Raw genomic sequence first — 12,740 nt, forward strand, 5'->3', positions numbered from 1 at the left:
GCTGGACTGAGAATAGTCCACCAACCAGAAATATCCAGCCACCAGCGTCCAGTGGGCAGCGATCTGTGACCACTGATGAAGGACTAGAGGATGACCAACACAAACTGTGCAGCAGCAGATGAGCTATCGTCTCTGACTTTACATCTACAAGGTGGACCGACGAGGTAGGAGCGTCTGGACGGTGAGTGGACACAGTGTTTAAAAACTCTAGCAGTACTGCTGTGTCTGATCCACTCAGACCAGCGCAACTTGGTCAGGATGTTCATAGCACGCAGTAAAAACACTGTCATTGGCTAGAGAGATCATTTGCATGATATCATCGCAAAGGCCCATATTGTAACAACAATTACCCAACAATATATATTGTTCACCCCTATAAATGAAGCAAAACACTTTCTGTTGCACTTAGACTTTCAATTTTGAAAGAATCTTAACAGGAACATTCGTACAGCATATACCTGTATAGACACATATACACTAATTTCAATCAGCTAAGGTACTGAGAGCTGAGGACCATGAACTAGGTCATCTGTGACTATGTCTTAACTTAAACCCAAGGTTTATAAGACTTATTAGGCAGTAGCCTTAAATAATTCATTACTATGAAACTAACATATGCTCTGTAGCTATGAGCATACGAGAGATCCCTACGGATTAAAGGATTAATTGTATTATTAATTATTTGTACAATATATATTTGGTGTTTTTCAGTAACTCAATGTTTTCAATAACTTTAATTAAGAATTTAGAATTCAGAACATTTTAATACGATCCAAAATCATTCAACACTTCTATTAATAGAAGTGTTCTATTACTACACTAACAGAGCAACTAAAATTAAAAACAAAATTCATAGGATCTTTCATAACTCATAGCTGTAGGAGAGTTCAACTGTAGGACTAGATAAAAGACACAGATGAATGAACTAGTGTGTGTCTCATTTGCATATAGGCTGTGCTACACATACACATTTCCTTTCCAAACGAAATCAGAACTTCGTGTAGCTTGTCAGTCAAGGAAACCAGATAGGACATGGCGGAAATGTGAAACGATTTAATTCCCGAACGACCTGCTTTCCATTCGCTCACGTGGAAAGATTTCATCTGCTTTTCAAAACAGTTTTCAGCACAATTTAAGCTAGCACTTGTACAATGTAATGCAGAGAGTTTACAAATTATCAACAAAGTTTGTCTTTCAGTTTATTAACTATTAGTAAAACCTGTTTGAAATGTCAACATATTTAATATGGTGTCACCATACTTCCAATTTATCAATTGGAATTACAAAGACTTACCAATTATAAGGATGACTTTGGGCCGTGGTCTGGAGGGGTCGAAGACTTCGTACTCCTCAATCAGCTCGGCCGTTTCGGACAGGTCAGAGTCACTCTCAATAGAGAACTGATGGATGGGCGGCAGCCGGTCATACCTTCGATAGGGAAAATTGGGACTATCCGGCAAAACTATGAGGAAGAAAACAACAAACGTGAGAAAATCATGAAAAATTTCACTGTAAATCTGGCAGTCTCCTCAAACAACCTTCAGCCTTATACAATATAATGTAACTCTTTAATGTGAGGCCATTTCACCTATTGTGATATCTAACACGAACCACCATATAATCATACAACCCCATTTCCAAAAAAGTTGGGATGCTGTGCAGAATGTACATAAAAACAGGATGACATGATATGCAAATCATGTAAACCATATTTTTAAAGGAAAATACTACAAAGACACCATATCAGATTTTGAAACTGAGAATTTTTATTGTTTCTTGAAAAATAAATGCCCATTTGGAATTTGATGCCAACAACAGGTTCCAAAAAAGTTGGGACGGGTGAATGTTTACTGCTGTGTTTCATCACCTCTTCTTTTAACAAACTCTGAAAGCGTTTGGGAACTGAGGAGACACTGCTGTAGTTCTGAAAGTGAAGTGTTTTCCCGTTCTTGTTCGATACAGAATTTGAGCTGCTCAGTAGTCTCTAAATCTTTTAATGTTATTGTGTAATGTAGACGATGAAATGCAAAAGTTATTTGCTGTTTTTCATGGAAAAACGTTCTTGAATTGTTGCACTATTTGATGGTGCAGTCTTTCACAGAGTGGTGAGTGGTCACCTTTACTTCTGAAAGACTCAGTCTTTCTGGGATGCTTTTTTATGTGCAATCTTGTTACTGACCTGTTGTCAATCAACCACTAGGTGTTTTTTCAGCATTGCACAACTTTACCAGCTTTTTGTTGCCCCCATCCCAACTTTTTTGAGAGTCTTGTTGGCATCCTATTGAAAATGGACAAATATTTTTCAAAAAATAATAACATTTCTCAGTTTCAACACTTGAAATGTTGTCTTTGTACTATTTTCAATTAAACATATAGGGTTTAAATCATTTGCACACCATTGCATTTTATTGCATTTCAAGTTTTTTTGGAAATGGAGTTGTAATAATACAAATAATAATAGCTTTTCATAAATGTAGCAACTTAAAAGTGCTTTACAAGTGGGCAGGACATGGATTATATGTGTGTGTCTATCACTCAATCTTCAGCTGACCCCACAGCATCTAGCGGAAAACTAGTAGCCCAGAAATAATGTCAGATATCTGAACTACCTCACCCCTGTTAACATAAACGCTGGTTTTCTGTATAAACTAGCAGAAATAACTTATATGTCATTGCTTTACAACCACTCCAAACACCAACATTGACTGAGCAAAGTGAGAAGAAGAAAAGAGGTGTTCTTCCAACATACATGTTTGTGCAGTTGGAGCAAATACAATGACCGATGTTTCTGCTTTATGGTTGGTCAGAGTGAGGGAGGAGTAGGGAAAACATGCCACGCTAAATATCATCTATTATTGGCATCTTTTTTCCTGACCACTGGCACATGCTGGCACAAACATCAGATGGCATTTAGAGGCATGCACAAATCAGTACACTTCAATCAAAGACTACAGAGAAGCTTATGTCACACAGACTTTGCTTAATGTTACCACTGATGTGAACTAACAAGGCCAAAAAGGCCCGTTTGGATTTCAAGTTGACTTTAAGGATGTTTATATGACGTTAAGAACGAGTTTATAATTCTTTCTGATGAGTCTTGTAGTGTGAGGACGTCTCTGACAAGCATCGAGAACAGTGATGAGCAACAGCCAACAAGTGCGTGAGGAAAAATTTGGGGAGTGAGGTGGGAACTTTTACGTTTATTTAAGAAATGTGCTGCAAATATTTACTGAGAGGCTGCTCAGCTGCTCACCGCCCCATGCTTAGGCAGAAGCATCTCTGGATCAATATTTGCAGAACCTTCCTCTTATATTCTGGAGAAAGCACTCATGTTCTGTGAGGAAGAAAACGAAGGTGAAGCCAGTAAAGCACAAAATGAATGCCTACTGAATGTGAAGAGATTTCCTTTCTTTCTTGTTCCTGCAACTACAGAAAGTTGCTCAGGGTCTAATTTGGCAGGTGATATCCTAGTGTTGGGCGATATGACCTCAAATCAATATCACGATGAATTGAAAGTTTTACCTTGATTATGATTAATGAATGATTATTTATTATGAATGTTTTATATATGTTTGTTTTTTTTGCCCTTATAGTTCGCAGAAAAAGTTTGTACTGTAAATATGCTCTGCATATCTTGTGCAATGTAAATCGTCTCAACAGCCCGATCAGAATTCACACGACTTTTACGTCTAACCAACTCAACATTCATCATAATTTCATGCTGCTGAGGCTCATAAACATTTGGGGTGAGATTTCTGTACAAAATTAGAAGGAAATCATCCAAACCACCTCTGTGATAGAAGAGATTTTGAAGGAAATTGGAGAACGAGGCTGCAGCTTCAAAGGACAGATAAAATTCCGAAAGCAAAGTTTAAAGAATCCGGGAACGCGCCCACGTGACCACGGCCTTTTTTTGGTGAGCTCGAACACGTTCTGGGTGATGAGCCCAGCTGTCAGTCAGTGAAGCTTCATGATGGCTCCTGTGATGCTGGTAAAACTGAAAGCTCCGGGAGTGACTGCCGTTTGTTTACTTCTGGATGAGCCGCGTGACACGTTGTTCTTTAGCGCATATGGGTCAGTTTAGGAGCTGATCTGTTCAGACTGATGTCGCATACGGATCACATTTTAACGATATTGTGAACAGCCAAACAACAAAATTAGATTTGGGCCACTTTTCCCTGCTGTGTAAACACAGCCTTATCTTCCGTGCCACAGACTGGACGTGGCGCAGTCATGCGACTACATGCGCGGTAGCAAGTTTTCAGGGGACAGTACATGAACACACAGAGTGGGGAAAGGATTAACAGAATAAAAAACAAACCGACATGGGCAAGATTACATCGGTTAGAGGTTCTGAATGTCGGTTTTGATTGCTTTTCGATTAATCACCCAGCCTTATGATATCCAGTTCTTGTGTTTATTTTTGTAATTCAGGATTTCAGGAATGGGAATGAGGTGCTATTTGTACCAAATCCCTTCATATGAAAGTGTAGTGTAGTATGTGAGCCTCGTCTGCACCCGACTGTGTAGAGCACACACCACCATGCAGGACTGTCGTGATAAATACATGATTGGTGGACTGTAATTCTTCAAACTGACCACAATTTTGCATAGCTGTTAGCTTTTAAAATCATATGCTCACATTGCAACAAACAGAAGGTGAATTAGGTGCATTTTGATCCACTGGGTCGAAGTAAAAGCACATAAATAAAAGAAAGCAGAAAGTTCTAACTTCTGACGCTATAACACCTTTAGAGGGCAGCGGTGAGTAATGTTTGTTTAGTTGAGCTAAAACTGTTTCTGTTGTCATCTGGGAGCTACAAAGAATCAACACCTAGGTAGCCACTGTCCCCAAAGCCAATTAGGCCTCTTTAGGCTTGTGCTTTAATAGTTGTATGTGAATAACAAAATAAGACAATTCAATTGTTATTTGTCTATTTTTGATTATTAATTAATGTATTAACAGCTAAAATTTGATGACTGTGACTCGTCCTCTACTACATCGTCGAAAAAACAGGTTACAATCGACAAAGGTTCTGTAGGGTGAGCAGCTCACTAAGCAATTCTATACCTTTTTACACAAAATCAATTTCTTCATTTTGTTATTGGTATATTGTTTAAAACAAAAAGATGGAGTACAAAGGAAGTGGGCCTAACTGAAAAAAATGGATGAGAGGGGCGGGGGCAATCAAGATATGGGTCGTTTGTTATAAATTTAAAGGGGAACGCCACCAATTTTTGTCAATTTCTACATAATTTACTAACTGCTATGTAAACAAAGCCTTTTAGAGTGGTTTGGTATGAAACTGTTAATTGGAGCAAAATTTACAAACTCAGATTTCTTTACAGTGGTGATAAAAACCAGGGGTTGTGATGCCTGCGATGCAAACATAGCCATTTCTTTACTATACAAAATCACCAGTGAACCTACACGTGTCTTCTTACCTGTATGTTGTATTGGTGATGATAAAATAGTCAAGAAATGCGAAAAAATATTTTTTACTATGTTTCCACACAACACCCTGCATTAAAAAAAAAAAAAAAAAACAGAACCTGGGCCAGAACCTGATCTCAAAAAAAAAACAAAAAAAACAGAACCTGGGCCAGAACCTGATCTCAAAAAAAAAAAAAAAAAAAAAAAATCAGGCAGTAAATTCATAATCATTTCATGTAAACTTTTCAGATGTCTGGTTCCTATCACCACTACTGTGAACAATTCTGTCCCTGTTATTTTCTGTACAGTGGAAAATTTCACATCAAACCATTCTAAACGTCTGTATTATACATTATATATATAGAATTTCCTCTTTACAGGGTAACACCTTAAACGGCCAGCGTCCGCCAGCAGGCCAAAAGCTTTATTACACACCTAAATGACCCAAGCATAGCTCAGCCAATTGCCACTGAAGTCCTTGTAGTTACTGAATGATAAGCCTAGGATTTTAAGAGGTTAACCGGTTCATCATGGTAGGTACATAGTAGTAGAGACAGTGTAATTACACGTGGCCCTACAAAGGCCAAAAAATGTTGCATTGTGGACAGTCTGGGGGCTTATAACACAATTAACTCAGTGTGTGGCCGTCCAGAGTGTCGATAACATATTTGTTTTGCAAAGCAAACTCAACGAGCAAGGACACTTGGCATTCATATTCCCATCTGCATAGCCTACAGCAAAGTACATTTATGACTGCAAGAAGTGTACAGACCTATTTGCAGACGGCATACACCTCCACTCACAAGTCACACAACTGGAGTAATGTGTTGAACTATCAGTGGAGCTCTCAGAATGGACCATTATTGCAAAATGCAAATAACCAACAAACTAACTACAGATCTATAAATGGTTTTGTGAATTTAATTTAATGTTGGCATGTTCCTCTTCAGTCGAATCAGCATTTATGGGCTTTGTGGCATTCGCATAAGATAAAATTGCCATTAAAACTGACATATTTTCAGTCTGTAAGTCGAAAAAAAAACCCCTTTCACGTTTTTGAATGTAGTTTGCATGTTGCTGGTGTATATTTGTAACCGGCAAACATGTCACTCGCTTACTTCCTTCTGTACCTACCATTTCGGAAGAAAGACCGTCGTGATTGGCCACCATTAAGCGGCGGCAGGGATTTCTTCTCCTGTCCCACAAAAGTGTCCCACCGGACCTTCTCGGTCCCTCCCAGCTCCCTGACCTTCTTCAAACAGCACTCCAGGTAGTCTATAGGGTCGTCTGGACGGTAGTACATCAAACCTGTCAGCAAACTCTGGAAGGACAAAGCATGAAACATGCATTGCTTTAGTGGACTGTGGCATATCATCTGCATATTATATATATAATATCACGTTGTTGTCAGATCAATACCTCGGATCTCCAAAATGGTAACTTGACTTACAGGAGAAAGAAAAAAACCTTCTTTACTTTAAATGCAAGTCAATGGAACCAGACATTTTTCCAAGTAATTTTGGGCCACTTTTAAGTCCATTCGTCATGAAACGTACACATATATATATATACACACACACACACACATATGTATATATCGACAGATTATAGAAACCTAATAAACCAAATTGGTAGTGCTTTTTTTCTGTAAATGTGGTTTATATATATGGCTACTGTTTACAATTGTGCAATTTTACCTTTGGAGTCATTTTAAAAGAAGAAAACAGAAGAAAACAGTCCAACACAAAGTATGATTCCAATCAAAACACGCCAGAACCATTCCCGAAAATGAAATATCTGATACCATCATGTATTTGGAAAATTCCACCCAGCACTATTCCTCATTTTTTCTCTGTCCTGGTTCCCAACAAGCCTGAACCAGCTGAAATAGCTGGTACAGATGCCTCGGTAGCTAAAATAGAGCAAAAATATGTAGACCGTCTGGGGGTCCTCGAAGACTGCGGTGGGAATCTCCATGGAATCTCCATACTAACAATGCTGCCAGCAAGAGGAGGATTTAATACAGCTTCCCAGAACATTTGGACCACATCTCCCAAACATCGTCTTTACTTTTTCTCCATTATGGCCCTTGCGTGATTCTCCACGTCCACAGACAGGCCACTCTTTTCTTTTTACACTCTTTTCCTGCTCCATTACATATGAATGCCTTCACTCCTAAAAAAGACAGTTCTTCAAGGGTGCTTTAGTAAAGGGAATGGTTCTGTTTGGATCCATCTCATGCTTTAATGGTTCTCTGCATGGTGATATGGTTCTACGGAGTGAAGGAGTATGTGTTTTGACATCATAACAATAGAAGAACCTTTTCTGGCTCTGTATAGAGCCATTTTCATAAATACATTGCACATTTTCCATCAATCGAACCAGTAAACCCTTTCACAGTACATGCAGAGCACCGTAAGGCCAAATAGTCCCCAGTTAAAACTCATTTTTGTCAGATTTACCTCTAGTTTACCATCATCCTCATTATACATAAAAATACACATAGGTTACAGGTTCCCTGGTGGTTGTGGGGAGTAAATAAAATGCCCATATCTGCTCGTCTGCTTTAGACATTGCTCTTCTGGTTCCTATCAGCACCACTGTAAAGAAAATCAGAGCTGGTAAGGTTAGCTACGTTTCTCTACACTGAGCCATTTCATATCCAACCACTCCGACTTTGTGTACATCTGAGTGACTGAACTATGCAGGAATTTTGAAAAGTCGGTGGAGTTCCCCTTTGAGCGTCCGTTTACCTCTATTCGCGTTACGAAATTCAGCTATTTCGCGGTGTAAATAACTTGTGCCTTTGATTGTATGCCCGTTTCAAACATTTTCTGGACATATAACACCGAACAAGGTAAAATCTCCATCATTTTCCTCTCATTTTCCCACAAAATAATAGTTGCCGTTAACTGAGATTTCAGTTAGCAACATTAGCGAGCGCGTGAGAAACTTCGTTATTTTGCTGTATGTTAGTAGTTATGCGGGTTATAAGGGCGTCGACTTGTGTCGAGGTATTCGCTGCCAAAATATCATTACGGTTCACAAGGACCCCCCCAAAAAACTCCTCTCACCTCAAACAGCTGTGGTATTTCTCTTCGGGAGAGATATTCCTTGGCGTCGTTGGTGTTCATGGTTATCTTGAGGAGACGTAAAAAGTAAGTGCAGGACCGTTATAATGACCGTTTGGACGGAGAAAGCTGCCTCGTTCGGCGGCTTCTGTGGCGACAACGACCAACGTTAGTTTGGTTGGAAAACGAGAAAGAGGCGATTTAGTTGCAGTCCTGGCGCATTCTCCGACTTTAAAACTGTCTGCGGTCAAAGCAAAGATGTAATTCTCTCAGAGAAAGCCGTTACGTTGACATGCTGCTTTCCCTCCGGCACCTCCACTCAGCTTCAATTTGACAACCGTCAACAGCGCTATTTTCGTTTCCCACCCGCATTCAGGCAAATCCCCCCAACTTCGCTGTGATTGGATCATCGAGTCGCGCCTTCTGCGTTGCGATTGGCTGGTGGTTCCGGCAAACGAAAAGTCGACGGTTCGGCGGGATACGCTTGACCAATCGTAGCGCGGGAGGCGGGGTTTTTTTAATCGGAATACGGGCGGGGAATGAAAATGACGCCAGCTGTCAAAGAAGCCTGAGTCCAAGTGACAGGTAGGTGGTGTTAGTTATTTGGACCCAGCCTCTCATTTGGTGGGCAGAGAAACAGAGAATTAAAGGGCAACTCCACCGATTTTTCAAAAAAAAATTCTACATAGTGAAATGGTTTGGATGTAAACAAAGTGAGCAGAGTGAGAATTGTTCACAATGGTGGTGATAGGAACCAAACGTCTGAGTTTTTCTATCACTCCTGAAAGCTCCTTCACAGAAAGTTATTACAAGAAGTGGTTGTACATGCTCAGCCTGACGACCGAGACGTTGTTTTAGGACAGTTTTGTGATGAAGTTTTGGCTCAAAAATGTATTTTAATCCGTTCATTTTAACCCATTCATGGTGGAGGGATACATACAGGGCGTTGTAAGGCAAAATAGTCCCCGAAAAGAGTCCTATTTTACTCTCATCAGTACTACATATAAAAGCTCAGATGACGTGTGGGTTCACTGGTGGTTCTGGACAGTAAATAAAATGGCCATATCTGTGTTGTAGACATGATGACGTCTGGTTCCCATCACCACCACTGTAAGGAAATCTGGGTCTAAGTTTCTCTACAGTGAACCATTTCGCAGCAAACCACTCTGTTTACATCTCAAGGAGTGAATTATTCAGAAATGTTTGGGGGAAAAAGGTGGTAAACATTTCATTTTGTTTTCACCTTAATGCTGTTTTAATTTAGTTTAAAGCGCTTATACGTCAGATTCCCAGTCAATTGCCACATGTCTGCAAATGTCGTCAGTCAGCAAGCCAAATTTCGTCTCAGCAGGTCACATTTATTCACATCCATAATTTGGGGGGTGACCTGTAGCCTCAGCTCCTCTATTATTAGCCCTGAGAGCCCGATGCAAATGTTGACTAAGGAGTGCTGGATATTTATCATGTTGAGTAGAGGATATTCAAACCATTTCTGTGAGCTGACATGTTACACATGGTCTTTCAGGCCTTATCAAGTTTTATAGGCCTGACCATTCCCTGCTGACACCAGGATTCACGAGTAATGTTGAGCAATACGGTACAGTAGTAGTCTAAAGACAATTTGCCTAATATTGGCTGCATTTTGTAGCAATGCGATGGATTGTAGTTCAAAAAAGAAGCATATAGGCATATAGGCTAAAAAGTTCAGCTTATGACTTCACACCAACGTTGGATCCTTCGAGTTCCAGCTCGTATAAAAAGCAGCTCATTCTGTAGGCCTCTTGCAATATATCAGGCACTCAGTGTGTCCAAAACAATTCATATAGTCTATTTTCATACCCATTCCCATCTATGTTTCCTCTCTGTTTCAACATTTTGACATAGCATCTCAAAAACAATAACCAATTTTTTAAAAACTTTGACTTAGTATCACCAGTATGATCACTAGCATCCTGACGTACTATGTTGAAATAATTAGACTCCACATTCATATATTACACTATAAATAATTACATGAAATAATAAAAGTATATTGATTACTAAAAATTACTTTATGACTTAATGAAATAATTACTCACTTTCTTTAATAACTTTAATGAATTTAATAATTGTTATTATTACAAATTTTTTATATATAGTCTCAAAGTCTGGAGAACTGTCATTATTTTGAGACTTCCCTGCATGTAATGATACAGATAAATGTTACACTGCTTTTTAATATTTTCAACGCAATCATTATGAACAGTCGTGTAGTCAGTCCCAGTGGAATCATGGGACTGAACTGCATCCATTCTCACACTGAAGGTTTTGATAGGGCGTTTTTATTTTCTACCTAATTAAATGGTTGGGATGTAAACAAAGTCATTCAGAGTGGTTTGGTGTGAAATGCTCCATTCTGGAGAAACTTGCAGAGTGACAATCGTTCACAATGGTGGTGATAGGAACCAAACGTCTGAGGAGTTTAACGCCCCTGAAAGATTTTTTTATTTCCATGACAGAATTGTGCCTAATTTTTGGAGAAACACTAGCAGTCAGACTAATCCTTTTGGACTGTTTTTTTGGCGCAGTGTTTAGAAACGAACCACGCGGTTTTAGAACGCGAGAATCTCCCAGCTTTGCACTATAAAACGCGGGTCTTTTATTTTGAAACCGGGACTTTTATGCTGAAGGAGCGACTTTGCTACCCCCGGCGCCTCTTGTCAGGGCTGTCAGATGAAATCTCACCATGGCAAACTTCATATTTCTGCCAATATTAGCTCTGATAAACTTGCTCTTTTTGCTGACAACGGTACACAGCAATAGCTTTGAGGTGAGTCTCTCTTTTAAAGTTGTCCTGACGTTTTTAACGTGGGTTTCTTTTTTGAAAAAGGTCGGAGAGTAGCAGCGGAGCTAACGACATAAGCTAGCAGCTACAGCAGCTCTGCGGCTCTGCTATCGAGACTCGTCGTGACAGTGTAACGTTATTTATTCAGTCTAGATGCTGAAAAGTGACCAATATTAGCGCACATGAGCCTAAATGTGCCCCGTTTATAATGCTGGATAACGTAGTTCAGTTTATAGGAATAATATGCTGAGTTTCGTTCATTGTTTGGCTAAAAGTGGCGCTGCATTATTCAAAAATTCAACTGAACCACAACAGATTCTGCACTCGTGAACCTAAATATGTGGTGTGTACATGTGTGGTATTAACGGAGATGTGAAATTCCGGTCCAGAAAGGAAAAATCCGTCCCAGGATTTTGTTCCAACGGCCTGGCTTCTCTTGTTAGATGAAACCACCAGCAGCGCTGTCCAGGCAGTTGGAACAAAATCCTGGGGCGGATTTTTACTTTCTGGACCGGAATTTTATACCTCTGGGTATGTATTAATGCTACTGCAGCTGGACACCTGGACTTACCTTCTTACGCTTCATATCCACAGTTTTCCGTATTTGTCAGAAGTAGAATCCCATCAGCGGAACCAGAGGGGGACGATTTCCTCCTCGTCTTTTTCTTAACCTCGCCCTTTTTCTGTTTATTGGTCATTCTCCTGATTTTTTACCCTTTACCCCATCCGTCTTTCTCCTACCATTGGGCCTCATTCACCCATGTTTTTCTCAAGGTCTTTCTCACTTGACGTCAGATTCGTGACGTGTTGTTAAGCCGCAGACCTGTTTGCACCTTTGTGCTCCTGAGTGTGTGTAGATCCTGTTCTTACCTAAGAACAAATCCCAGATAAGACAACACTGAATGTCAGAGTCTTTGTGCAAACTGTGTAACTGCGTAAGATTTTTCGTCTTAGGAACGGTTGGTGAACGCTGCCTGTTGTCCTTACATGTTTAGCCCTGTGCCTGTCTGCCCTACAGATTAATAAAAGGCCCATATTCTACATTTTTTTAGTATCTTTTTCTCCCTGAGGTCCACCTCTAACATTTGTGTTTGGTTTTCAGTTCATTTTTCAAAGGAATTAAGCCGTTTTTACTAGTTATTTATTTATTTATTTATTTTATTACATCACCGTGCACCAGTAGCCAGGGACAATACTCCCTCCCATTCATTCAGAACCATTAGCCTACTGCCACACAGAGGAATTAGACCTCCACATTTAACCCATCCATGCAGTGAAACACCACATACGTCCACACTAGTGACACACACTAGGGGGCAGTGAGCACACTTGCCTGGAGAGGTGGGCAGCCCTATCTACGATGCCCAGGGAGCAGTTGGGGGTTAGGTGCCTTGCTCAAGGACACTTCAGT

At 40.0% G+C, this 12,740-nt stretch overlaps 2 protein-coding genes across 2 annotated transcripts in view; one reads left to right on the top strand and one right to left on the bottom strand.

The window, feature by feature from the left end:
• ak5 (adenylate kinase 5) overlaps positions 1 to 8,860 on the bottom strand; it is a 99,971-nt gene extending 91,111 nt beyond the window's left edge. The window contains exons 1-3 of the mRNA XM_017683593.2: positions 8,509 to 8,860; positions 6,569 to 6,755; positions 1,295 to 1,462 (exon numbers count right to left, since the gene is read on the bottom strand). Of these exons, the coding sequence (XP_017539082.1) occupies positions 1,295 to 1,462; positions 6,569 to 6,755; positions 8,509 to 8,568 (415 nt within the window). The 5' untranslated portion in view covers positions 8,569 to 8,860. The remainder of the gene's footprint in view (positions 1 to 1,294; positions 1,463 to 6,568; positions 6,756 to 8,508) is intronic.
• A 2,325-nt stretch (positions 8,861 to 11,185) lies between these two features.
• Positions 11,186 to 12,740, top strand: part of pigk (phosphatidylinositol glycan anchor biosynthesis, class K) — a 55,711-nt gene continuing 54,156 nt past the window's right edge. The window contains exon 1 of the mRNA XM_017683594.2: positions 11,186 to 11,314. Coding sequence (XP_017539083.1) covers positions 11,231 to 11,314 — 84 coding nt within the window. The 5' untranslated portion in view covers positions 11,186 to 11,230. The remainder of the gene's footprint in view (positions 11,315 to 12,740) is intronic.

The sequence above is a fragment of the Pygocentrus nattereri genome, chromosome 2 (assembly GCF_015220715.1).
Source record: "Pygocentrus nattereri isolate fPygNat1 chromosome 2, fPygNat1.pri, whole genome shotgun sequence".
Classification (NCBI taxonomy): domain Eukaryota; kingdom Metazoa; phylum Chordata; class Actinopteri; order Characiformes; family Serrasalmidae; genus Pygocentrus; species Pygocentrus nattereri.